Here is a 27210-nt window from a genome sequence, read left to right on the forward strand (position 1 = left end):
TTGTGTGCTTTAAAGGTATTTTTGTGTGATGTCAAAAATCAGATTAAAGGTTCTTAACTTTATTTATACTTTGTTCATCATGATTGTAGTAAAACGTTTGTGTTATTAAGAAATAAAACAACATTTCCGCCGTCGCATTCCATATATTGTATGAAAATAGAACTGCTTAGTCAAATAATTATATTACAAAAATAATTTCATTGATAAAATAACATTGCCAAACAGATGTTTAGAATAAAATTCATATTTTCATATCAACGAATGCAACCTATCCTCTAAAATGAAGTAATTATGAAAAATGAGAGAATAGCGCCACCTCAGGTGTTAAAGGTGTTACATATTTTTCCCTCGACTGATGATCTTGTGACTCGTGATAGTTATGCTGCTCGATGTTTGAATGTAGATTTTAAATACGAATAGTACTAAAAACTAAATTAAACAATGAAAAATAATAGATTTACAAATTGTATCATCAAAATAAAATACTCCTTCACTATTTTTTAGCAATATTTCGAAGGTAACTCCACGCATCAGACGCGCAGTACGAATAATTTCTTTCTCTTGAGATGGCGGGATGACTGTTTATTTTATTAGGCCCTTTGCCTTAAATAGATCGCGCATGAGCCCTTTCAGATAGCGAATCTCGCGCTGCAAGTCCACACACTTGTCGCCGAGTTCATTGTGGCGCTGGCGCAGCGAGTGCTCCTCGGTCAGAAGAACTTCAATCTCTGCCTTCTTCTTCTGGCGGTAACGGGTGGCGGCGTTCTTGTTCTGTTCCTTTTTCCGGGAACGACGATCGTCAACGGAACGCGAGTAGGGCTTCGGGCGGGACGGGACGGTCCAGTCCTCGTCCGCGGAGGAGGAGCGGGGGGAGGAGGGGGGAGACGAGCGCGGCGAGGGCGTGCTGCTGCCCGCCGACGGCTGCGGGGACACCAGCTGGGCGGCGCGGTTGCGCACCAGCTCCTCGAGCGCCTGCGAGCTGCAGTCGTAATCGGCCAACACCGTCGGAGTAGATACTACCGGCCATTGTTCTTGGACCGGTGCCACGGGGAGGGCGGGGGCGAGCGGAGCACACTGAGCCTGCTGAGCGTAGCTGAGCAGCAGCTGCGTGGCGGGGCCGGGTGGGCTTTGCGGCGGAGTCAGGTGGGTGAGCTCGACGGCGCCGTACACCGTCTCGAACTCGCGCAGGAGCTCCTCGGTCGGGTGCGGCAAGGGCGCTGCGACCGGTACCACGGGCTGCGGCACCTCCACGCGCTCCGGCACTTGAGAGATGTTTTCGAAAATTGGGAGCTCCACCTTCTCCTCCAGCCAGTGGGAGAATATATTTTCTGGAAAAAACAAGAATAAAAGATTAATTTTATGTCATTTTATTATATTGTGTTGTGATGATAATGTAACATTCTAATAATAGCGACAAGACAAATGTAGACGGGGCACACCGTGTACGAGTAATATTGATGTCACATAACAATTAATTAGATATTCTTTTGAAGTAGCATTTCAGTAATAATAGTGGGGTACAGATAGAATGTGATAAATGCCTTACTTCATACGCAGATGAAAAGTTTAAAAAACACTATGTATTGTACATAGCCCTAATACCACAAGGCGAACACCATGAACTAAATAAACACCATCTCATGTTGCACGCTAATTAATAATGCAGTAAAAAATATACCCACCGCTGCTTTGTTATTTCAGTTATTAAGATGTAAATTTTTGTAAATTGTACTGACATTATTCCAAGTAAAAAGATTCATTGTAAATGCTAAATACAATTGCCTTGACAAACCTTGTCATAGCTAAGTAAATTTATTGCAACTTATCTCTCATATTTATACGATTGTAATAGCAAACGAATATGCAGTCCACCTGATGGTGAACTTTATATAGAACGGGTCTTTTACATGAATCAAATTGGACGGCATTTAGTGTGCACATGAATTTTTACTCCAAAAATATTGAAATGACCTACGTGAAAATTGAAAAACCGTGAAAGAGACAAACGGGTGGCTCTTTATAAATATTCAAACTATGTTGTGTCCACTACGAGCTACTGATGAATTCATTCATGACCGTAGGAGTTTGGGAGATTGCACGTGAGCATATTACACGTGGTATATAACAGGAAAATCAATGTGCTATATATGAATGAGAAAATATTATAGTGAGGTAGAATACATTAATAGTGTTGGGCGACGCTCGTATAACGTATAATTTATACAGGAAAAATTACTACAAAATGAAAAATCGGATTTCTAGATTCAAATGTATTTTATAGATATGAATTATTAACAAGAAATACATTAAATATTGTAAGTACATAGTGTACTTATAAACTGGAATATAGAGGTTTTCATTTTTTTATTTTATTTATAATTCTAAGGTCTTTTTATAAACTTTTAAAACACATGTAATGCACGGAATGTTTTCACCTTGTAAAACTAGAATATTAAATGAAAGTTTGCAATAAAGACAATTCATGGAGTGTAAGTTAATTTGGGATAATATCATAACCAGATCACGATTACCACTGGTAAACCAGAGTACAATTCAAATTTTAAAGTGAAATAGCAACGTTCGAAAAGTGATGATGTAGCCAATATTTAAAAAACGGCCAAATTCCCCAGCTCTTTGATAGTACCTCATACTCATGCTCATGCTAATATTTAGAAGATGATTAGTTTCGATACCCCAGCTAAATTTAACAACTTTTTACTCTAGACGTGGTCTTTACACGACGAATGCAAATAAGCATCGAACATTATTCGGCTTCGATCTGTTGGCGTGTTTTTATTGAAAGTAATAACTAATAACGTCGCCGGCGAGCGACGCACACGATATCCAATTGAACATAATTGACAAACAATGCGTCAAGCCACTTGAATTTAGGGACAGAATTAGGTCTTTGCTATCGTTACAATTTATTTTTATCGCCGTTACATTGTAAATTTTCTATAATTTTAGCTACAGACGTCATCATCGTTACAAAAGTATGCTATGATAAATCAGTTGAGAACATTCTTCCCCGACTTCAAAAAAGGAGGACGTATTCAAGTCGACTATATTTTTTTCTCTTTTTTTTTGTCAACCGTTTTTCCTCTTTTTATTTAGCAGCTATTGACAAAATGAAATCCTCAAAATTTCTACATTCATTAAGATCGATCTACGACCTACCTTAGAGAATAGCATAAGCGAATTCTCTTAAATCATTTAGGTGTCCTTAAGATATAGATACGAAGTGCGTAGGAAGTTTAGTATATCGATACCATTTATTTATTGTTAAGTGAATATTCATAACTCCATATAAAATTAATTAGATCACGTTTATCCTAGGGCGTTAGATTGATATTTACGACATTGGATAAACAACGTATGTTATGAATATTTATATAAATAAATCTATAGATATTAATAATAAATATTATTGTTAGTTTAAACGCATTACTTTATATCGAGCACTTAGTTATATAGTGCAATAATAAGTGATAAATACGAAATTTGAAATACCTATATTAAAATCCTTAAAACAAGAATGTAAAAGCCTACGTATGATTCTAATTTGAGATGAAAAGAAATAAATTAAAAGATATGATCCAACGTCAACCCACTCCCAATACGACTATCCACTGCTGGACTCGAGTCTAAGCACAGAATGAGCAGGTTTAAGGTCATTGCACCCCAGTAGCCAAATGTGAATGTATTGTTTACTAAACCCACATACGCCTAATGATAAAATAAAAACGAGTTTTTTTTGTCTGTTTGTCTGGATTAATAATACAAAAACAGCAAAAGAAAAGGACAGTAAATGTCTTTTTCTGTCACGCGGGTGCATGCATGCGCGTGTTTCACCCGCACGCGTGAATGAACTCGCTGCAGTTTTTTCGTGACGGGCATGCATATCTATGATGGCATGCACACAGTTTTAATTGATACATACACATGTACGAGCCGAAGACTGCGTAATCAACACCCGATAAGACTAGTTTTCTACCGGAGGGTGGCCACGAATGCGTCGCTACCCCTGAGGACTAAGCTGGAATGCCACGGAAAGGTATGTCTCCTTATCACACCCAGTTAAGGGACGTACATGTATGTTTCGTTTTACACCTAAAGTAGGGATCACTTGTGAAATATGAAAACCCTAACGCGAAACGAACGCGGGCAAAACCACGGGAAAAAGATCGTAAAATACAACATACCCACATATGACGCGTCAATACCTGACCCCAGATAAACTTGCACAATCTAACGAGCCGCCGTCTCTGTGCCCTCCGTGCCATAATATTCGATAACAATATCAAATATAACAGAATAACCTTAAACCGTTCCCTCCGATACTGATACAGTGTCATCGACTGCTCACTGAATTGCTATTTCGTACGATATCTGTATAATTATGAATGTCACAACTCAATTTGAATCTGTGAAATACCAGTTTTAAGCTATAAATTTGCAAACGAAATATAATGGGAACTTACAACATAAAAATGTATATATGTAAAAGCAGTAACAGCCTGGTAGTCAGAACACGGTTTATCAATCGGAGGGTCCAAGGTACAAATGCTCCGATTTTTCAAATTTATTTGCGTATTAATTATAAAGTACTATAAAGCAAAGGAAACGTTCATGCCTGAGAATTATTTAGAATATAATATAAATATATATAATATAAATATATATTTAATTATTTATTGAGAAGTTTTCAGTTGTGTGAAGTCTACCAATACGCCCTTATCCAGAATTGTGGACTGAGATCTAGAACGAGAGGGTCACTCTGAGAGGTGACCCGTGCCCAGCAGTGGGACAGTAAAGGGTTGACAACGACGATATATATATTATTATTAATGTCATAACCCTATCCTATCTGGGAAAACATAACATTATGAAAACTGGAAAAATGTATTTATTTGTGCAAAAGCCAAATGGCACATGTATTGTTATTATAATTTTTAATTAAATTAATAAATCTTTATTAATAGACCATGAAGAAGACATTACTAGGTAACTAAACAACTAACCGTGGAAAATTGCATTAGTATACGCAAAAAATGGTTCAACCATGCATGCATTCAATAATAACTTGTTATTGGTCACGCCAAATTAGAGATAAAATGCGTAGTTAGCGTCTTCCAGTCATAAATAAAACAATATTAAGCCAGTACAAAGATCAGAGTCTCTATCGAATTAAAGTAACAAACATTATTGACACGACATAAATATTGTCCTCGATAAAGGGGTACTAGAATTAGATATGTGTTTGTTTTGTTTATATATGTTTTTAAAGAATTTGTCCTACAAAGGAGCAAATTACCATTCGAGAACCGCGCCAAAAAAACTACTCGATTTTATATAAACAGCTCCAATGTACATTTGCCCTTTTCGAAGACAACAAACGGAATAATACTTTTTAATTATTTATCCGTCTAACCCTATTCTTTGGTCTACAAACAGAATACAAAACTTATGCAAGACCCTTAGCCAAGACAGATAAGCCTGTTCTTATCTACATAAAATTTCACACATGGAACACAATAGTTACTTATGATATGGGGGCAATGTAGATCGCTTGCAAAGTAAACATGTCGAACGGTTAGGTCACAATCTGTATCAATGCGCCGGAATGGAAGCAAGTGGTCAATAAGTCGTTTTAATTATTAGGCGAGCTGCAAGCGAGGTCGCCTTGTGCGCCAACTGGTTTATCAGTCGACGCGGCGCAAGTGTCGAAAGATTCCATTCTCTCATGTTGTTCTTATAGAAATTCTTAAACCAAAACAATTGTTATGTCGCCAGTGTCGCCGTAGGTCAAAATAAAATAAACGACATTGATATGTCAAAGTAACATGTAACTTAGATAACGCAAACAACGAAGGCAGTATTTGAACCTTGATTTTTATTAGTGTAAGGTTGTATACAAATGTATATTTGTAAAGCTTCCTTGGTTTAAGCACGAGTATATCTAAGTATAGCCTGGCAGGCGCCGGGTGTCCGCTACTTAACATCACTTGAACCACAACCTAACACATAACGTGTACATGATCAATCTATAATACAATCTTTGTGCAATGATAATAACTTCAATAGTTATCCCAATGAATATCATTTGCAAAACAAGTTAATATTATATACGCAGTTATGTACCAATACGTTGTTATATCGTTTGAATTAATTCAAAACATTAAGTTTCAACGCATAAACTCGGATTGGATAAATCCATAAATAGCATAAACAACATGTTTTATTGCGTAAAACGAGTGCCTTTCAATATCCAGTTTCCAATAAACATAAGAATCAAGAAACAGTACACAAGATAAAGACAAATTATAGCAAGACAACAAGCATCAATCGTCGAACTTATAACAAACAAAAACAGGAATTAGAGCATGGAGACCTTGATTACGCCTTTCTACAAACAAAACTTCATATTGAACCAAACACGAATCAATGTCATAACAGAGTATGCTGTAGAAACAATGCTCACGGGTACGTACCGGCATACAGATCTGCAAGAGCCATCGTGAAGTTCATATAAGCCTTATAATATTGGTCCTCTAAGTGCTTATCTCTACGATAGAGTCCTAATGATATATTTAATATACGATTATATGGGCAGTGGGTAATGGGTAAACTGTGATCCTCGTGGTGCGAGCGATAGTCGTCGGGAAAAGTCCTGGTGCGGTCACGGCACCCTAACGTCTCTTGACAAGTTTTTGTGAATTGAACACTATCTCCTTATTCCAGATGCAGCGATAGTGGTACTTCATTCTAACGGCGTCCAGGCGGCGCATCGGCGGTGGCAGACATAGGTTGCGAGCCGAGCGCGAACGCCCATAGAGTACTTCTCGAAACGAATTTATTGTCACGGTCGAGCGCGAGCGAACACCTGCAAACGCGACGCGGCGTGTTCTACGACTGAGTGCGCACGCGCACATGCAACGTCGACGCTGGACCACCGCGCCTTTCCCCTCCATGCCTCGCCCTCGGCATACACAATAGGCCGTAGACCATAGGCATAGGATACCACAACATTACAATTTCGCATCTTTCTCATTGCAAATTCACCTATATAAAGACCAGCGCACACACTGATTGACAACTGTATGGATGGATGGATGGATGCATTATTGCTTACAACTTTCTTTTCTTCTGCTATAAATGTTGATAAATTCACATATGTCAATTAAACTTCAATTCATACATACATATTGTATTTTTCCAGTGGGCAAACGTGTAGTTTGAAAGTAAACGTATACTAGAAATAGAGAAACATGCTGAAAGGAGTTACGAGGCTGATTTTTATAAAAACTAAAAATAAAATTGCAAAAGAAAACACCCCGTATTTTATTCAAAAGTGGCACTTCGAAGGAAGGAATATTGTGTTAAATAGCTATAACAACCAAAAAAAATATATAACTCAATGAATATGACAGTTTTGCCTATCAGTAAATGTGGTATAAAATATTACCAATATTGAATGATACAATACATGTTACAAAACGAAAAATTACTTAAACCAAGTGTGTTTCATAAACCTGGCCCGTATTCATTGCCATATTAAATAATAGGTAAAAAAATTCCACTAAACTCGTTATATTATACTTAAGCCGTGGTCATTGACACATTCTAAATAATTCGAGCTAGCCACTATCAGTAGTGTTTGTGCGTATATTTCTTAAGAATTCGTCAATGTAGTACTTATACATTTAAATATTTTTTATGAATGAGAAGTAGCGAATCGAATATGAATGTGAATGGAGGCGATGACCACCTACTGATGGCTAGCGCCGCATGTACGTCTTTGTTATACTCCAAATAACATAAAAAATATACCATAAACTTGAATTACACGTGGGTTGCTAAATATGGTACAAAGTATTCTTTAAATTAACACAGCAAATTCTGTTTCTATGAAGCAGAGCGGTATAACGGCAGTGGCACCGCGTGGTCGGTAGCGGTCTTGACCATGGGGAAATGTTATCAGTACCTTCACATTGTTCCGGTTTAAAATAAGGATATTAAAAAATCGAAATAGTATCAGATACTGGATTTTAAAAAGGACCATTTACGGGAGAGTAAGTGACAATTAAAATTATATTGTATAAAGACCCGGCAAGAACACCTTATGTTAAAGTTTTTGCTATTATTAAATTTTCGGTTATCATTACTAATTAAGTGGGATTTGGATTTGAAGGTGGTATAACCCTTTGTGGTTCGACTCCGGCGGCACCACCGCCACACCTATTTCTACCTAATAACAGCAGTGTTAGGAGCTACTGCGTTCTGGTTTGAAGGGTGTGGTAAGGGAGACAGACTTCTCCGAGGCGTTCCAGCTTAGTCCTCAGGGGTAGCGGCGCATCTGTGGCCGACCTCAGGAATATCTTATCTTATCTGGGGTTGATTACAGATGTCCATGGGCGGCAGTAGCCACTTACCATCAGGTGGACTGCATGCTCGTCTGCTACTATTACATTATAAAAAAAATAATATTAAATGAAACTAAGTTTTAGACAAGTAAAAAATTCTAACTGATAATATAAGCGTTGCTGAGGCCCGCCAACAAGACATACACGGTAGGGGTTTCGCATCTAACCCATGAGTTTGGAACCAGCTGCACAGCCATTGCTGCTCAGCATCTGGAGGGACCTTGGTATGCGAATAGGGATATGAATTTTAATCTTACACATGTTCGTAATATTTCATAAATATTTCACAAAATATTGTTGAATTTATTTAATTATTACGATTACTGAAGTTTAGCTGATGCAATGATAATGAATTTTACGACACAAATACTTCGTAAACATATTTTGAAATATGAAAGTTGACTATGAATATCATTACATGCCCATAACATTAATTAACTGTAATATTTAGACAATTATTATTATACACATTACAATATACAAGGTAAATATTACTAGATATATAATATATAAGGCTAATATTAGCAGAAAGTGTTCTTGAAAGCCTAATTAAAATTACAAAACTAAGAGTTTTATCACTGAATAAACTCCACGCAATAGTATAGTCATTTGAATAAGGATCGAGTGTGCGCGAACGTTTGTGACACCGTGTTTCACAATGATCCACTATCACGCTTCCCCATTAGACACGGTGCACCATATTTGTTATAATATGTGTTACTATAAGTGTGTTAATATGGAGTGGGTTACAAGAAGGCTTTCTGTAAGTCAATAACCTTTTTTTTTGACGAGGGGAAAACCTTCAAAAGGTACCCTATGCTGTGGGAGCGACACGGGGTTATGTGGGATTCTTACCGCACTAAAACCCCCCCGATGGCCTCGGCGCTGCGTAGAGGACTCCGGGATCTCCAAAGGAACGCAACCGGAGTCCACTTGGCGCGTTGCCCCGTCGGGCTCCGCCCAGGTGAGCTTGAAACTCACCACACCATCTGGTGTTCACGATGGTATGCGACCACACACACCGCCGTCCATCCCAGGGTTGCTGGCCGGGCGGTTCGAGCTCCCACTCATGCCGTCCGCAACCCCGGAAGACCAGGATCCGCCGCTGCGAGTCCCACGCGAGGCAGTACTGCAGCGTGTGCTGTGCGGAATCCTCGGCATGCCCACAATGATACGTCAATTACCTACCACCACCTTGGGAGATATTTCGTTTCAAGTCAAGTAATGGAAATAATGACACTATTGTTCAACAAATATAAACATAGTTGACTTTAGTTAATTAGGCACATTAATTATAATCTCAATTCATTGCATTCTAATAGTTTTACATAGGTCTACGCATAAGTTCTGTCTACAACAGACTCATATATTTTCTCATAAAGAAATAACACTCGTAGTATCACTCGACCGCAAATTATTTTTTCCGCCGATGACGTCTACTGAATCCCGCCGCGATCACAATTATACTTTAAAATTTCTACTCTAAAATCCTTCTTCGCTTTGGATTCGACGATCACAATACGAGGATTTATATTTACAATGTATTAATAGTGATATGAAATTCGGATTTCCATTCTAAAGACTCCGATTCGAATACGAGATCTGGGATATAACATGTGCATTTTAGAATAGTTTGTTTTAATGGGTATGGAGAACATAGGCCCCAAAATACTTATCCCTGTTTTTTATTTCTATTCATAGACTAGTAAAGATACTTCGCCGCCTTGAATTTGAATGAAGCCACAAATGGCTTATTATCGTAAGTTCTATTTTTGAATTCTTGACAAATAAAAACATTTTTCGAGAAAATTTACGAATAAATAACTAATACTGCGTAATTTTCAATTATAATGTACAATTTACATAATGAATAAATAATTATTTCAAATATTTTAGGGACATTTTAGCACAGAGACATGGCAAAACTTTTTTACGCAACTATTTCAATTCTCAAAACTGGGTACATTTTCTTGTTAGGAGTGAATAATCTTTACTAATCTATGTTTCTATTCTGAAATTAAAGAATACAGCACATGACCGGCATAACTATGATAATTTTATCGATAATACAGTATTTAAAACATTCTAAATACTTATTCTGAGAAAACCCCTGTCAAGATATCAATAGCAATTATTTTTAAAAGACAAATAATAATCGTTTAATTTTAATGTGTATACATTTTAATTAATTTAGCCATCTTAAAATTAAAGAAAATCGCTCTTAGACTCGTAGCTTAAATAGGTTTTAAACTATCTATACAACCTACCTATTTGGCTAAAGGGCGCAATGGGCAGTTTAAAGGATAACCGTTAGAGCCAAATTTCAAATGAACTTCCGTGCTTTGGTCATCACATAAAGAGTTGGAGCCAAAAGTAAAAAAGACCACCACTAACGATTGTTTCCTATATCATAAGTATGACTATCATCGTAAGTATCTACAGTATGTACGGTTTCTCGAGGCTTTTATTATTATTTATTAATACATAAGTTTATAATGACTTGTCAACTTACCTGGATGATTCAGACTGATTGCCAATTGTTACGTTTCAGCAAAGATAAAACCGATATTCGGGAGTCGTAGAGGTGTGTCCTCGCACGTATCACAATTATCTAAGCATGACCAATGGATATCGGTACCAAAATATTACCTCAGATTTATAAATATCATATACAAATCATATCGGTAACAGACGTGACTAATCTTTAGAGGCATGTTTACAAAAAAAACTTAAATATGCAAATCATTTAGAAATGATTACAATTATTACACATTATTGCGAACACAGTTGACGACGTTGACGTTGACGAAAAATAATAGTGAGGGATATACTTTGAACAAAAATATTTTCAAACTTAATTACAAAGAGACACAAGTCACAAAGGTAAAGTAATTTCCATAGCAATCCGTTAGGTGATTGGTTGGCAAATTCCATTGCTAGTCTGCATACCATGAAAACTGTACCATTACACATACGGAAATTACAAAAAAAAAAGAAAAAAATCATTCGGACGAAATATGTGTGTAACGATCTTATATTCTCTTTACTACGGATGTTTTTTAAAAAATAATATTGGCCGACCTCAGGTAGACCTCAGAAAAAGAAGGAACCTCGGACTCCGTTTCAATCACTAGGCTATCACTGCTTTTGATATATACTACTGTAAAAAATACTACGTATGTGAAATTTTCACATAAGGTTGCATCAGATACTCAACATTTTTATAATTTTCTACCTCGTGCTTTGTATTATGAACGAAATTTCATTCCTTTAAGTGCAACAATAACGAAATTATGATAGGGGGAAAAGATGCTGACACCTTTCATGTAGGATACAGTACTGCGTGCATTGCCGAAATTTGGCAAATTTGGCGACGTTCAACGTGCTCATTGATATGCAAAATTTTCATACAAGTTTTATGTTCAGTTTTTAAAAGTTTAACAAGCAATAAATTGTTATAACATCAATAGATTAAGACAAAACGGTCAAGAGCATGTATCGTTATCGCCTGCATAATCTCAATTGTATCCCCCAATTATAACTAAAACGAACACGTGGTGCAATATCCTCCTCCTGATTTTTTATAATATAAAAGTAAGGAACAAGCATGCAGTCCACAGAATGGTATGTGGCTACTGCCGCCAATGGAGATCTGTAAGAGAAGATTAGATTCCTATCTGAGGTCAACCATACGTGCGTTTTCACCCCTGAGGACTAAAATGGAGGTCGGAAAAGTATATCCCCTTTACCACAACCTCACACAGAACATAGCAACGCTTAATACTAGTGTTATTAGGGAGAAATAGGTGTAGTGGTGGTACCGCCGAAGTCGAACCACAAAGGGTCTACGTTGCAATTTCTGATATTTCGTATATGACAGATGTAACCTTACATACAACATCATCTCAGTAAAATGTCTGAAAGTTATCGTACCACGTGGCATTAGAGCTCAGAAAGGCTTCAATGAGATTAAATTGCTAAGGAAGAGTTATTCTTAATTTTAATGTGTTCTATAAATAAAATTTAAATTCAGATTTTAAACTAAAATCAAATGTAGCTCTTAAGTCCTCTGTTTTGTAATTATATTCCGATCGTTATTGAAAAATAACTTTAAGATCTGAGTATCATAAAATTTAAAAGCTTGTAATGTAAGTAATAGAAGCAAATAGCAACATTTATTAAAAATAAGACTCATAAGTTATTTTAATGAAAGTAAAGTGCAAGTTTAAAAATATGTCATTTAAATAATTTATAAAAAAATATTATGCACTGCAACATCTATCTCTACCACATACTCTCTTACTGTAAAAGTTTGGTGCGGTTGCGGGTTGGTGGCAACAGTTTAATAAGTTGAAAAATACAGTTTTAAATCGAGTAATTTCATATAAAAATAATATTCCCTTAAACAATGCTCATTACTGATTGGATGTTTTAGTCTATAAGCGCCGATAAATTATATTTTAAACGCAATACGATGTAAACCACGTGCTTAAAAATGTGCTGATGGCGCACAAAGTAAACACGCACATTTTAGGCTCGAATATGTCGATTTGGCCCATTTGGTCTTGCTCGATTTGGTCTTGTCGCTATGAATGCATAATTGACATTTGAATTATACCAATAATGTTGTCATTATGACGTTATATTTATTTACCTTGTTTGCATTGATTGTCTAGCTGTTGCAGCAGGTCGCTGGCGAGTTCGGCGCGGCTGGGCTTGGTCTCCGGCGGCGATGGTGGGTAGAAGCCAATGTCATCCTGCAGTTGGAAGGTGGTCGACTCGATCTTAGGTGCGGTAGTTGGGAATGTTTTGAGTAAATCTGTGGACAAGTTCATTCAAAACTATAATTAGTGAGTGCTTTCAAAATTATATTTTGTAGGTTAAATTTTAATGATTTCTTAAATTATATCATATTATATCGATAAATAAATAATGATGAAATGAATGTAAAAAAAATAAAAAATTACACATTGTGTTTTAATCACAATAAGATGAATTTTCAAATTTAATATAAATTAATTTAATCCTTACGTTGAAATAGGCTCAACTGAAAGTCTCTACACGAGTCGCACATCCCATTATTTTTATAACAACACATTTCGCACGATAAATTAATAAACTATATCTTTGATTAAATATTATACACTAGAGCGATTATAAATTAAATTAATACTGTATAATTTGCTCGAATATACCCGAGAATCTTCAAGGTAAGGAGCTTAGATAAGTAATGGACAAAATACAGCGGGGGCAGCCGAGACGTCAATATATATATGAACGATATCTGTCACACGATATTACGTCAAAGAAACGCCCAGATGCCGTGATGGTTTAAATCTCTCGCGATAGTGTCAAAACAATTACTTCTGCTGTAAAAACAATCTCATTTATCATTACGATGCCGCCATTTGCGGCGGCCTATTTCTGATATTATTCGGACCCAAGGAACATTACGCAGACCTTATTGGAGCAACGTGATTTTTCTTGCTGTAATGATAAATTTTGGGACATCTGGGATTCAAGTCAAGCTTAAATAAAGTATTAAACGAAATAACTGATAATCCCATACATTCTGTTAAAATAAACCGTACATTCTAATGACTATTACACATAACTTATGTGTAATATAAAGGGCTATGCGAAATATTATAAAATTTTGGGGAACCTAAATTAGGTACACATTTTTTTTATTGAAATTAATAGGTATAAATTATTTATAAACCAAAATATACCTACATGCCTACACCGAAATTATATAGATGAAGTTAATACATTTTTCCTTATTTAAAAATGTGGAATAATATTTCCCGAAAGAAATATTATTTCTACGAAACAGCGGGAAATTTAGACCGTTGTCATAAAACAACATACATTTAGACGAAGGACATCAGGCAGACTTGTAATAAGCGCGCAGATCGTTTATACGCGTACTTCCCCGAATCCACATCCAAGCAGTGTTGTGGAGCCAACCCCATTTACTTGGAAAAAAGTATATGCATAACATTACCAATCTCAGATGGATTAAATTTAGCGTAAAAAATACATCCTTTACCGATTACACGTTCATTTTGATTATGTACTATATGGATAGACATGGACATGATGGTAGACCAAAGGTCCCCAAATTTTTACCCGATTGCGTACGATAATATTTTTAGACCGTATGTATGTAGTTATGTAGGCCTCATCTTTTGGAACGCCCTATAGCTTAAACGACATGAGGATTTTCATACATGAGGTGTGATTGGTATTCGTCTAAATTGTGGGCGTGACATACGCTATATTTTTAATAGTTGGGATTTTTTGTCTTGTATAGGTACCACTTCCTATTCTAATCACTTTTAGGTAGATCCTCTCTATTGCCTTGAGAGATATTAGGTGACCTTTTTTGGTGAGGGGAGAAAACTTTCAAAAGGTACCACGGTATCTCCGGAAAGACACCAGCTTATATGGTATTTTTGACGCACTAAATCCCCATGTGCTGAACATAACCTCTGCGTCACAACCTGCTATAATTGGTTCCACTATCGTACATCCTCGTTTCAATTTCACCGACCTACTATTCTTTTCGCGCTAACATAGACGCCTTTAAGGTTGTCGTCGAGCCATGGGAGTCGATACGTACCATGTTTGAGTATAATAATAATAATATTCTTTATTGTTCCCAAAAAAAGAACACAAAACAAAAACATACAATTTTGGACGATACAAAAGGCGGTCTTATCGCTAAAACAGCGATCTCTTCCAGACAACCTTAGGATGAGGAGTTAAAGAAGGGATGACTTAAAATAATAGGGAGGGTGCAATTAAATGATAGATGCAGGACTAATATATCAATTATATTATAATTATATTATACTGTACATGAGAAAATCTTAAGGCATCTTACATCAGATCTATTTTTAAATTAGATTTGGCATTTTCTATTTAAACAATTCCATGGTAACCTTTATATTTGTCATGATCTTTGCTCAAGACAAACAACACTACGTTGCAGAGATATATTTTCATTGGAAACAAGATAAGAAATGGAAAATAGTGAGCTTCGTGATACATATTCGAAAACATGATCTGGTGCGGTTCAAGTAAAAACAAATATGTTTTTGAGCACGTGACGTCTTTGGTATAAATATAAACTATGCACTCTCGACCAATCAGGGCCCGGTCTGCTCACAATCAAGACACACCCACGCTCGACTCTACTTAGCAACCAATAAGCAGTTATCTATATAAATAATAAAGACAAAAAAATTCCGAATGTGTACATTGCATTTGGTTAAATATGTAAGTTTTTCTTTCTGTCTGAGTATACGTATACGAATGTATTTGCACCGTTGAACTAAAACAAAACGTTGAATTTATGGAAAAATAAAATACCTTTTGGTCTGAATCCATATCTGATATTACATGTTACATATTTTTTCTAACTTTGATAATCTAATTAATCCATTGTAATAGTATTCAAATAAGTTTATTTAAAAATATAGTAAACCTCCACAAAACATCGAGAGGAAACTTATACGCCTAAGAGTTATTTTTAGATCTCAAAGCTGTGTCAAGTCTATCGATTCTCACTTGGCCAACGCGGTGGACTGGGCAAATCATTTTCACTCTGAGTGTAGACCCATGCCCAGCTTTGGGATCGCAATGGGTTGACGATAACACATAATGATAGAATGTAGCTGAAATGTATATTAAGTTAATGCACGTAAAGTCGCTAGCAACAGTTAAATATAAAAACGGTTAAGAACAAGATAACACTATCACGTTTAAACGATTATGTTCTTTATATTTTTATTAAATAGTCGACGGATATATTATAGTTATGATTACGTCAATTATTTGCTATCTAATAATTATAATGTACTATGATTATCTATCGATTTTTTCAACTGTACTAGGTCAGTACCTACTTATTTCGGATTTTGTATTCATTTTTTGTAGAAAATTCACCTAATATTAATTAAAGGACTAGAATAAACTTAGTATCTATTAGTATAGAATACTATATATATATAACTAGTAGTGCCCGCGGCTTCGCCCGCATTTAAAAGAAATAATATGACATACATAAAACGGAAAATTTGTACCTGCATTGGAATGACAGTGGTACCATCTGTCGAAAATGGTCTTATCAATTCCCAAACCCTCGTGGGCTCTTGGACAACAACTTTGCTAATAAAGATCATCAATTGATCAAATGCATAGTTTCCGATTCTATAACTATAGTCGTCACAATTTAATAGGCCCATTTTGACACATGCCATCGCTAGGCTCTAAGAATGTGATATAGAAATCGATAACCAAAGAAACCCATTTTTACGACAAATCGATTACAACCCCAAATCGTATTGTATAGCTTAATAAATATTTAGTAAACAGAATATTTTAATACTAAATATACATAACTCAAAGGCGACTGACTGACATAGTGATCTATCAACGCACGCCCAAACCACTGGACGGATCGGGCTGAAATTTGGCATGCAGGTAGATGTTATGACGTAGGCATCCGCTAAGAAAGGATTTTGATCAATTCTACCCCCAAGGGGATAAAATAGGGGATGAGTTTGTATAAATCTTCTTAGTTAATTTTCGTAACGCAAGCGCAGCCGCGGGCAAAAGCTCGTTGTAAAATATACCGATCATATAACGAGAGGATTATTAACTAAGATAAGATTATTAATAAGATAAGATTATTAATAATAATAAGATTATTAATTACCTATTAAGGAAGTCGAGTTTTATTTTAGAAATAGTTTTGGTTCTAATAGATCATAAGAACAAATAAAATCCTTATTCTTACTAATATTATAAATCCGAAAGTAACTCTGTCTGTCTGTCTGTCTGTCTGTCTGTCTGTCTGTCTGTCTGTCTGGTTGTCTCTTCTTCACGCCTAAACTACTGAACCGATTTTAATGAAATTTTGTGCAAAGGTAGTCTGAGACCCGAGAAAGGACATAGGATAGTTTTTATCCCGGAAATCCCACGGGAAGTAGGGATGGCGATCTAAGATCGATTAATCGGAGAATCGATCTTTTGGACCAAAAAAATCGATTATTTGAATCGATATTAGTAGTAATTGAATCGTCAACTATGCATTTGATCAAGTGATGATCTTTAGCAAAGTTAAGTTTGGCAAAGTTGTTGTGAGCCCACGAAGGTTTCAGAGTTGATACAATCAATTTTCGCCAGATGGCGCCACTGCCATTCTAATGAAGTTACGAATTTTCTCAGGTTTATGTGTTAGTATGTCATATTATTTTCTTTTAAACGCAGGCGAAGCCGCGGGCAAAAACTGGTACGTATATAAAATTTATTACTATTTTTAGTTGCTAAAATATTCCACGATGACTTATCAGTGTGCACATTACGCACAGATAAAAACATCCATATCCGTAACGCGAAATTACTTTGCAACAGCATGTTATTTTGAAAAATTCATGTAAATAAAATAGAAACGGAATCTTTATTATTATATCTTATTTATTAAACCTAAAAAAAGGTTCTTGAAGGTATGTGAAGTCCACCAATATGTACTTGTTTAGCGCGGTGGTCTTATAATTCAATCCCGCTTAATTTGAGAGGAGCCCCGTGGTCAGCAATGAAACAATAATGGTTGACGACGGCTGATCATTCCCATGAAAGCCTTATAGAGAATCGTTTGTGATTTGGAATCATATTTACATAGGCTAATGGTCATAACTAGAGATGCACCGAATATTCGTTTGGTATTCGGTATTCGGCGTATTCGGCATCGTTTTTGCTATTTGTATTCGGCCGAATTATTCGGTTTTGGTGCCGAATATATTCGGTTCGAGTATTTCTATTTTCGTGCGTACACGACATGGTACAAGACTAAAACACAAAACTTCTTATGTAAGACTTATGTTATATTATAAGTTAAACTCAAATCCTATGAAGAATGTGTTTAATAAAGCTAATAAAATAAAGCAATTACACTTCAAATCAACATTTATTTTGATACCTCAAGTAACACATTTATTATTTAATCTATGGTTAGTATAGTCAACATTTATTTTAAACCTTAAATCAGTATTCACTTTTAAATCTCAAATCAACATTTTAAAGTGTGAATGAATACACATAACTGGCAAGTTGACAAAAAAGGAATGGTAAACCGAATAATTCGGCCGAATATTCGGTTCGGTAAAGGTTAAACGGAATATTATTCGGTATTCGGTTATTCGGTGAACCCACTATTCGGCGCATCTCTAGTCATAACTGTATTCAAATTAAATAAATTATTTTGCAATAGTTCGCTACAAATACAAAGTACATAATATGGTATTTAAGAATTTAAGTACATCGTTTTTTGTCCCATACAGAACTCGTAAGAATACGTAAGCGCTTTCTAAGACTAACACGTGTACCATCCTAAAACAATGCACTATTAGTTCATTTTATGGGGTAAATCGCAAACGTATTTTTTTTTAATAATGTCCTATTAAAAATTCACGCCATCTACCTGATGATAAGTAACCACTGCTGCCTTCTGAAATGATTATAGAATCATGCTATCGATAGGAATGGAATGGATGTGTTATTTCTGAGAACTAAAATAGAACGCTTCGTGTATCTCCTCTACTAAATTATAGTAATCTTAGTAATTATTGTAAAACGATTATTTTACGTAAATTCTTAGAAAACGTGTTAAAAATATAATAATCCCTCCATTTTACCCCTGAACTATACATTGTTCTTATATTGGATAAATGTGATTTATATACGCGGGATAACCTGCGGGGCACAGTTAGACTAGCGATAAGCATAGAGCAGGTTACGGAGTTACATAACATTGCTTATTTGGCATTGGATCGCTGGAAATGTACGTGAATGAATATTATAACATGTCAATTACTGACCTCTCGTATTATCGCGGACATGAGGTGAATCTGTGGGGGGCTAGCGGTCGGCAGCGCGGGTAATAATAAGGCAATTAAGATAAATTCATCTCTAAAATAGAACACATATCCGATACTGCAAAATAATTACAAGTTGAAGAGAAACAATCACAATTATGTATTCAAAATATAATTGTAATATCTGACCTTGTTTCAATCTAAAATGTTATCATTTCAGTGATCAATCGTATCGATAAAATAATGAATTTATTTAAATATTGATTTTCAAAACCTCGTACTGAACATCATACATAAATAAATGTTATATTAACAAGCCATATGAAAAACTAGGGAAATGAACAAGCTATAAGCATGAATAATTGATCCACAATAATGGAATACTAGCCTAATAGCCATAACAGATAATATTTTTTTGAGTTGTGAAGTTTCCTATTCTGAAATTGATTTATATTGTAGTTAATTGAGTAAACAGTTAAACAGTTTTGCAACATTACACGTGTCCCGCATTTAAATAAAACTTTAGTAACGTTAATAATGGACTAACTGTGAACTTAAACTTGTACCATTTACGATATTTGAAAAATGGATAAATCTATGTAGTTCGACCGTAGAGGCGCCACCGCCACACCTATTTATTACACTACTAGCTGATCCGGCAAACGTTGTGTTGCCATACAAATAAAAAAAATGTTAAGGGTGAACAACCCTTATCACTTACGGGTTTGAAAAATAGATAGAATATTTGAATCTGGGATGGTAGCGAAGTCTGTCGAATCCAATGTGAAACATTCCAAAATCAACAACTACTTATGAATTAAAAATTAATTAAAAAAAACCTTTTCCCATGGACTAAATTGTGAATCTAAACCATTCTCAAGTCCCCTTGAACACACACAACAAATTTCATCAAAATCAGTCCAGTCGTTTAGGAGGAGTTCAGTGACATACACACGCACATAAGAAATATATATATAAAGATTGAAAGAGTGCGGACGCCAGCTGTCTTTTTTTATAATACAGGAATAGTAGACGAGCATGCAGTCCACCTGATGGTAAGTGGCTATTGCCGCCTTTGGATGTCCGTAATCAACCCTTATTATTAGATATTCGTACCTGAGGTCGGTCATATGCGCCACTACCCCAAACGACCAAGTTGAAACGCCTCAGAAAAGTATGTCTCCCTTACCACACCCTTCAAACCAGAACACAGCAGCACTTAACACTGCTGTTATGAGGCAGAAATAGGTGTGGCGATGATGCCGCCGGATTCAAACCACAAAGGTTTCTACTACCTTCAGAACTTGTCTTACTTATAAGGCGACTCATCAGATGGTCTACATGCTCGTTTGTAACTTCAATCTTATAAAAATTGTATGACAACAAACGAAAGCAACAAATATAATATAGTAGTAATAAAAACTGCAGGATGGGCTATAGAAACTTACAAATTGAGGGATTATTTTTTTCAAAACAAATAAACTTTATAGTATTGAATCAGCAAACGAGCATTCAGTCCGATTGATGGTAAGTGATGGTCCTACCTGAGATCGGCCACAGAAGCGTTGCTACTCAAAGAGTACTCATGGAAATAAGTTGGAACGCCTCGAATAAGTATGTCACTCTTCAAACCCGAACAGCAGCGCTTAACACTGTTGTTATTAGGCAAGAATAGAATAGGTATGGCGGTGGTTCCTCCGAAGTCAAATCACAAAGTGTTCTTCACCTTCAAATACTTACCGTAATAATAATATTTACCATAGAAGGATGGAGCAAAAGAAATTATAAGGGAGAGATTTTCACTAGAACATAAATCATATGGTCATACCTACTATTTAAACCTTGTGTAAAACCTTAGCAAGTCACACCTTTATTGAACAACACTTTGGCATTACACACTAATGAATTAGAGAATTTAAAAAATCACATTAACAATTAAATCTAAAATAAATAATATAAAATGCTATATGGGCTAACCATCGAAACAAGTCTGTTTAATTCTTTATTAGTGGATACAGAAAACTATTTTAAACCATAGATAGAAATAATTTACCTTTCACCACAACTAAATACACACAAGGATTGTGAAATTTAAAGTCTATGCATTCAAATTCAACAGATAAACCGAAACACCCTTCGTCTTGCATGGGAACGCTCATATTTTTAACATTTTAGGGTTCCGCGCCCAAAGGGTAAAAACGGAACCCTATTACTAAGACTTCGCTGTCTATCCGTCTGTCCGTCTGTCGCAGGACTCTATCTCCGGAAACGTAATAGATGAACACTTGATTTTTTTACAGAGAATGCATAACGGTGGCCCCACTTTAATTTATTTTTAGTATTTGTACACAGTACTTCTTTTAAGTTTTTATACGTCACAACCTGTATCTACTACCTATTAAGAGGGGATCTAGCAACGTTATAATTTTATTAATTATATGAATGAGAAGAACTGTACATACATACATATTCCAGTTATAAATTTAGAAAAAATATATCTACAATTTTCTACTTTTTATGGTTCCGTTACCCTGTCTTATTACTAAGACTTCGCTGTATGTCATTCTGTCCGTCTGTCACAGGGTTATATCTCCGGAATCGTAATAGATAGACACATGATTTTACAGAGGATGCATAAAGGTGGCCGCTATAACAACAAATACTAAAACTAAAATATAGTTGAAAATTAAAAGAGGTCTCCATACAACAAACCGGTATTTTTCGGCATTTTCGATCTGACTGTTAAACCATACTAGGGAAACGGTTGAAATTTTTACAATCCAATAACTGGTATTATAATAAATACAAATAAGAACCATAAAACATATTTTAATATAGTTATTTTATTTTTATTATACGTTATATACGTCATCATCACCCCAACGCCATCTATTGTTGTGTGATGTAATTAAATATTGATGAAAATAATAAAATTAATAAAAATAAGTATAAAAAAATGAACATTTGCGAGTTCGACTCGTATTTGGCGAATTTTTCAATTTGATGAACAATATACATACTTTAAACTTTACGTAATTCATTATTTTACATTGATTGAAAATAAAATTTGTTTCATTTTTCCATTCCATTAAATATAAGCAATTGATCTTATTTTACTTATTGTAATTATGCTCGTGGTAGACGGCATAAAGTATGACCATATGCCATTGACCACACGTCTGCATCCCTCTTTTGTCCCAACGCTGCGCTGGAGTCTCTTCCCAAAACTGGGGGAGGCCAAGAACGTATTCCGTTGCTCCAATGCGCATTAGAGAATACGTTATGCGTTAATGGCCAAACTGCACTGAAAGTTTGGCCACAAAGAACAATACACAAACACCCAGACTCAGAACAAATATCCAAATTCATCATTCAGATGTTTGCCTGGCCGGAGAACCAACCCAGAACACTTTGTGCGTTACACCGTTATGATGACCGCTCGGCCACTCAGGTCTTCTAATGCCGAGGAAGTTTACAACTGCCATTATTTAATAACAACGTGATTGACAATACCCTCCGCAAGGAAGCGCGCATGTAATTATGCAAAGTGACAACCGATTTTCCAGGTTTTAGTTTTTATTTTTATTGTTTAGAAGCAAATGGCTATCTTTTTAACACGCTTTTATGTACGTAACTGAATCTTTGATTTTTACCCACTTTGAACGGTCCGATTAGATTTAAAATTTTTAAGAATTATCAAGAACCGATGACAATACACGATTTTAATAATTTTATCCCATTCTTCTCAACAGGATAGTCAGGAATCAGGATTACGATATACATTGTGCGATTTTAGCGTAGTTTTTAAATTATAATTATTTTTAATCAATATTAAGTCCTCAAATGTATATGGTCGAATGTCGGCCACTTAGCGTGTATTAGTAATTATTATCAGGCCCATCTCCGATACATACCATCTTCATTCTTAAATAGATCGACTTCGAGCAGCATAGAATATTCTTCTTTAGATGATAGAAGGCCGTCGGCCGAAGCCAGCGACCAGTCCCAGATGTTCGTACTCATTCTTGCTGAGGTTGGTATTCTGGAAATAGCAGGTGAAAATAATAATACACCGATACAAGTTCTAACCAATAGCCATAGTATTATAAAAAGTATTATTTTAAATTCAGATTTAGATACTGTTTAAAATCACAAATTTTATAAACCAAAAAAAGAAAAGTGCTTCCCATGATATAAATAATCATATCAAGAATCGGTATGTACTATTTATGGTTGAGTTATAATGCACCATACTCTAATTAATAAAATATTAGCAACTCAAATTTTAAAAGTTGTGTAATAATTATCTATTGTATACCAAAATTTGAAAATTAAATAAAATCTGTCCAATTTTAAAATACACGAAACTGAGATTTCATGTAGGTATACTCCCCGACATAATTCATACACAAATCTCTGGCCTTCAAAATCTATATTTGTCAAAGAATGGACATGATTCATGATATTGTAATATATATCTATTATATCCATATTTGCACGCAAGTGTAGTGAATAGAAGAGTAGCATTAGATATAACGCCATCATTGTCATGTTAATAATAGTTTATTACACGGAATTGTACATTATTAAGAGTAATACTATTGAGATCACAGACGTCATTGATATAATTTTTGTTCTATTCGTTTCACTTATCAAAGGCCCATTGCGTCGTAGCTTATAGTGTAGAACACTTTAGTAATAACTGATAATTGGGTTAATTGGGAGCAATGATAGCCCAGTTTGAAATTTTGCCTGTCATTCTGAGACAAGGTCGCATTCCAGGTATCGTTAACTGTCCAAGTTATGAGCGTATTACAAAATTATTATCACTTGCTTTAACTGTGAAGGAATGCATCGTGGGTTCCCGCCTTAATTTCGTGAAAGACATTAAAGGTTTGGGTAGACCCACCCATACTTGGTCACAGTGATGGATTATGGTCTAAAGCTTTCTCATTATGACCCATGCCCCACAGGGAGGCAGTATAACTTGACAATTCGACTAATGGGTTGGTCATAAATATCCAGTTCTTACTTAAGTGCCATTAATATCTCGCAAATCGTTGTGCAAACTACTATTTGAAGCTTATAACTAAAACGATAGTAAACTTACCACTGGTGCAAGATCAAACTGGGACAAGACGATATCCGTTGATGATGATGGTAGTTGTTGTCGAGGGACGTTGATGTCCGGTGAAGGCGCCATGGTGGCACTGTAATTAATAAAAAATTTTTTTTAAATAAAAGCAATAAATAGATTTGTAATAATGGTAACATATTTGCTTACATCCTATTTCTAGCCAGTAGTATACTTTAGTAAAATCCTAGTGGTTTGACTCCAGAATTACCACCACTACATATGTATCTACCTTATAACATTTATTGCTATGTACTGGCTTGAAGACTTTGTTGTGAGAGTGATACTTACCAGAGACGTTCCACTTTAATCCTCATGAGTAGCGATACATCTGTAATCGACTTCAGACTCAAGCCTTATTTTATATGGAGTTGGTTACGGATGTCCATGGGCAGCAGTGACCACTTATTATCAAATAGACTGCATGCTCATTTGCTATTACAATCATATTAAAAAAATAGAACACAATATCAAGAAAGTAACTTGAGTTGTGTTTATACTACATATGCAAATTTCATTAATGCTGACATTTAAAAATAAAAAGTTCACCATTATTCATTATTGTGCGCTAGTATGTGGTATTTCCCTATATGAAACTTGTATTTACTACTTCTGCATTCCTGTTATTATAACTGTACTTTTTCCTCTACAATTACAAACTATTCAATTACTTATAATACCAGTTATTTAGTGTTTTTGAACAAAAAGTAATAACTTGAAGGTCAATTGAGAAAACAAAGCAGACTTCTCTTTTAATTGACAAAATTAATGGATAATACTGAAAAAATGTAGTCTTAAACACAGGCAAATATCTCAAGAGCCTGAGGCAAAACAAGCATAGCGAATTGAATAGATAAGTTACGAAATATAAAAAGTTGCTAAGATGTTGTAATCAATGTTGCATAGACTTGATTATACAACCTATACTCTCATTATAAATAATAATATATCTCTCGTAACTCCATCTGCATAGGATATGACCCACATTATTAGTTATTACTTACAAGATAATAAGCATTTCTCCACTTTCCAGATCAAAAATTTAAAGATTAGCAAACAAATGCAAAACAAATAAGACAGGTTTTTAAACTTTTGAGTTTTTGTGTCATATTAATAAATATAAAGTTATCGAATAATATAATGAACTTAAAGAGAAATATTTTTGTAAATCATATGATACTAAAACATATTTATACTGAAAGTATAAAGAAACTATAAGGAATAAATGCTTGAAGATGAGAGTTGAAAGTTTCTCACTACCAATCTCATGTACTTTTTTATCATAACAGGACCAATTTAGAAGAAAACTAAACCGGCATAATTAAATTTATGAAGAAATCTATTTGCTTAACTGGGTAGAAGATAATTTAAAATAGAAATCGCACCAATTAATAGTAATACTTATTAGGATCAAGCCCTGCAAATTATTAATGGCAAACTGAAAGATAAATGTGATTTTCAAGAAAATTTCATTTTATTCATAAGAATAAGCGCCAGCTAATATTAAAGACAATAAAGATAACATCAAGTGAACAGAAATATTAAAATAGCGTCCCAAAAAAAAGCTTTCACATTTTGTTGACACAATCAGTCACAATCCCTGATAGGTAATGATTTTTATGATTATGGACTGAAACAAATATAATGCCGTTATAAATACCACTCTGAAGGAATCTCATGGTAACCTTTTTAGCTGAAAAAAAATATCATAGCCATCGTGATCAGACTATTTGAATTGTATGTATTGACAATAATACATTTTGTTTATAATTTTACAGTAATATCTGTTTACTATCAATGTAAATATAAATATATACATATTGTTTTGATTAAGGAAATTTCTGTTATTTTAGTATCTTATATCCTAAAACAAATCTATGTTATTGAACTAAAAATAGAAGGAAAATGGACTATGCCCAAATAAGAATTCAATGTTTATACTAGGTACATCTATGAAGAAATATAACTGTTTATTTACTAAGAAAATATGTAAAAGGTACCGATAAGAATTGAATACTCTCAATTTCACAACGTTGATAAATATAAATCTACATCTGGACAAATTACCTTTAGTCAGTATTTTTGCGATTCTAATTAGCATTTCTATAGCAAGCACACAGGTAGGTACTTGCTAGAAATTACATAAATATTTAGAGCACAAGCCCAGTCTGTAAGCAAATTCAGTGAAAGCTTACATTCAACAAGAAGTGTAAGTATGTACCTCAAGACATAATTGGTTATTTGAATCTTCATAATAAAAATAAAACATATATACTTACAACATTTTTATAACTTGTGAAGGCACACGCAGGTGTGCAAACCGCTTAAAAAACTTAGAAACCCATTGTAAACGCAATTTGTAGCACGAAACGAAACAAATAATACGTCTATCAACTGGAGGCCATGATGAGTAATAGGAAAGGAAGCAGAACCGGAAAAGCAAAATCGGTGTTACCATCTACAATCTTATGTATACCATTCAATTTTCTTAAACATTATGTTTGAGAAAAAATATAACGATAATACGATATCACTTGTGTAAATAGAGGACATAAGGTAAAAGACATTATCAGAACCCACAAATGAATTCATCATCTTGAAATGTGTAAAATATTTATTTTACCATTTCATATTTTGTACCCGCATTTAAAATGTAAGTGACGTCTTCATCACGTGACCATTATAAATATGCTTTATATCTTCTACCTATCTTTTGAGTAAATGTGTCATACTTTTCTACGTTTCGGGGAAATTTATGAAAAAGGGCAAC

At 34.9% G+C, this 27210-nt stretch overlaps 1 protein-coding gene across 1 annotated transcript; it reads right to left on the reverse strand.

Moving 5' to 3' along the window:
- Window positions 1-123: 123 nt before the first annotated feature.
- On the reverse strand, window positions 124-26880 carry crc (bZIP transcription factor crc). Its single transcript, XM_073091705.1, has 5 exons — window positions 26720-26880; window positions 24417-24516; window positions 23221-23348; window positions 13078-13242; window positions 124-1328 (listed from the first exon to the last, which is right to left on the reverse strand). Exons 3-5 carry the CDS (start codon window positions 23327-23329, stop codon window positions 583-585), a joined length of 1020 nt encoding a protein of 339 aa, XP_072947806.1. The 5' UTR covers window positions 23330-23348; window positions 24417-24516; window positions 26720-26880; the 3' UTR covers window positions 124-582.
- Between the last annotated feature and the right edge of the window lie 330 nt (window positions 26881-27210).

This window comes from Epargyreus clarus, unplaced genomic scaffold (genome assembly GCF_041222505.1).
Source record: "Epargyreus clarus isolate Ecla_fem2 unplaced genomic scaffold, WU_Ecla_fem_2.2 ptg000034l, whole genome shotgun sequence".
In the NCBI taxonomy this organism is placed as follows: domain Eukaryota; kingdom Metazoa; phylum Arthropoda; class Insecta; order Lepidoptera; family Hesperiidae; genus Epargyreus; species Epargyreus clarus.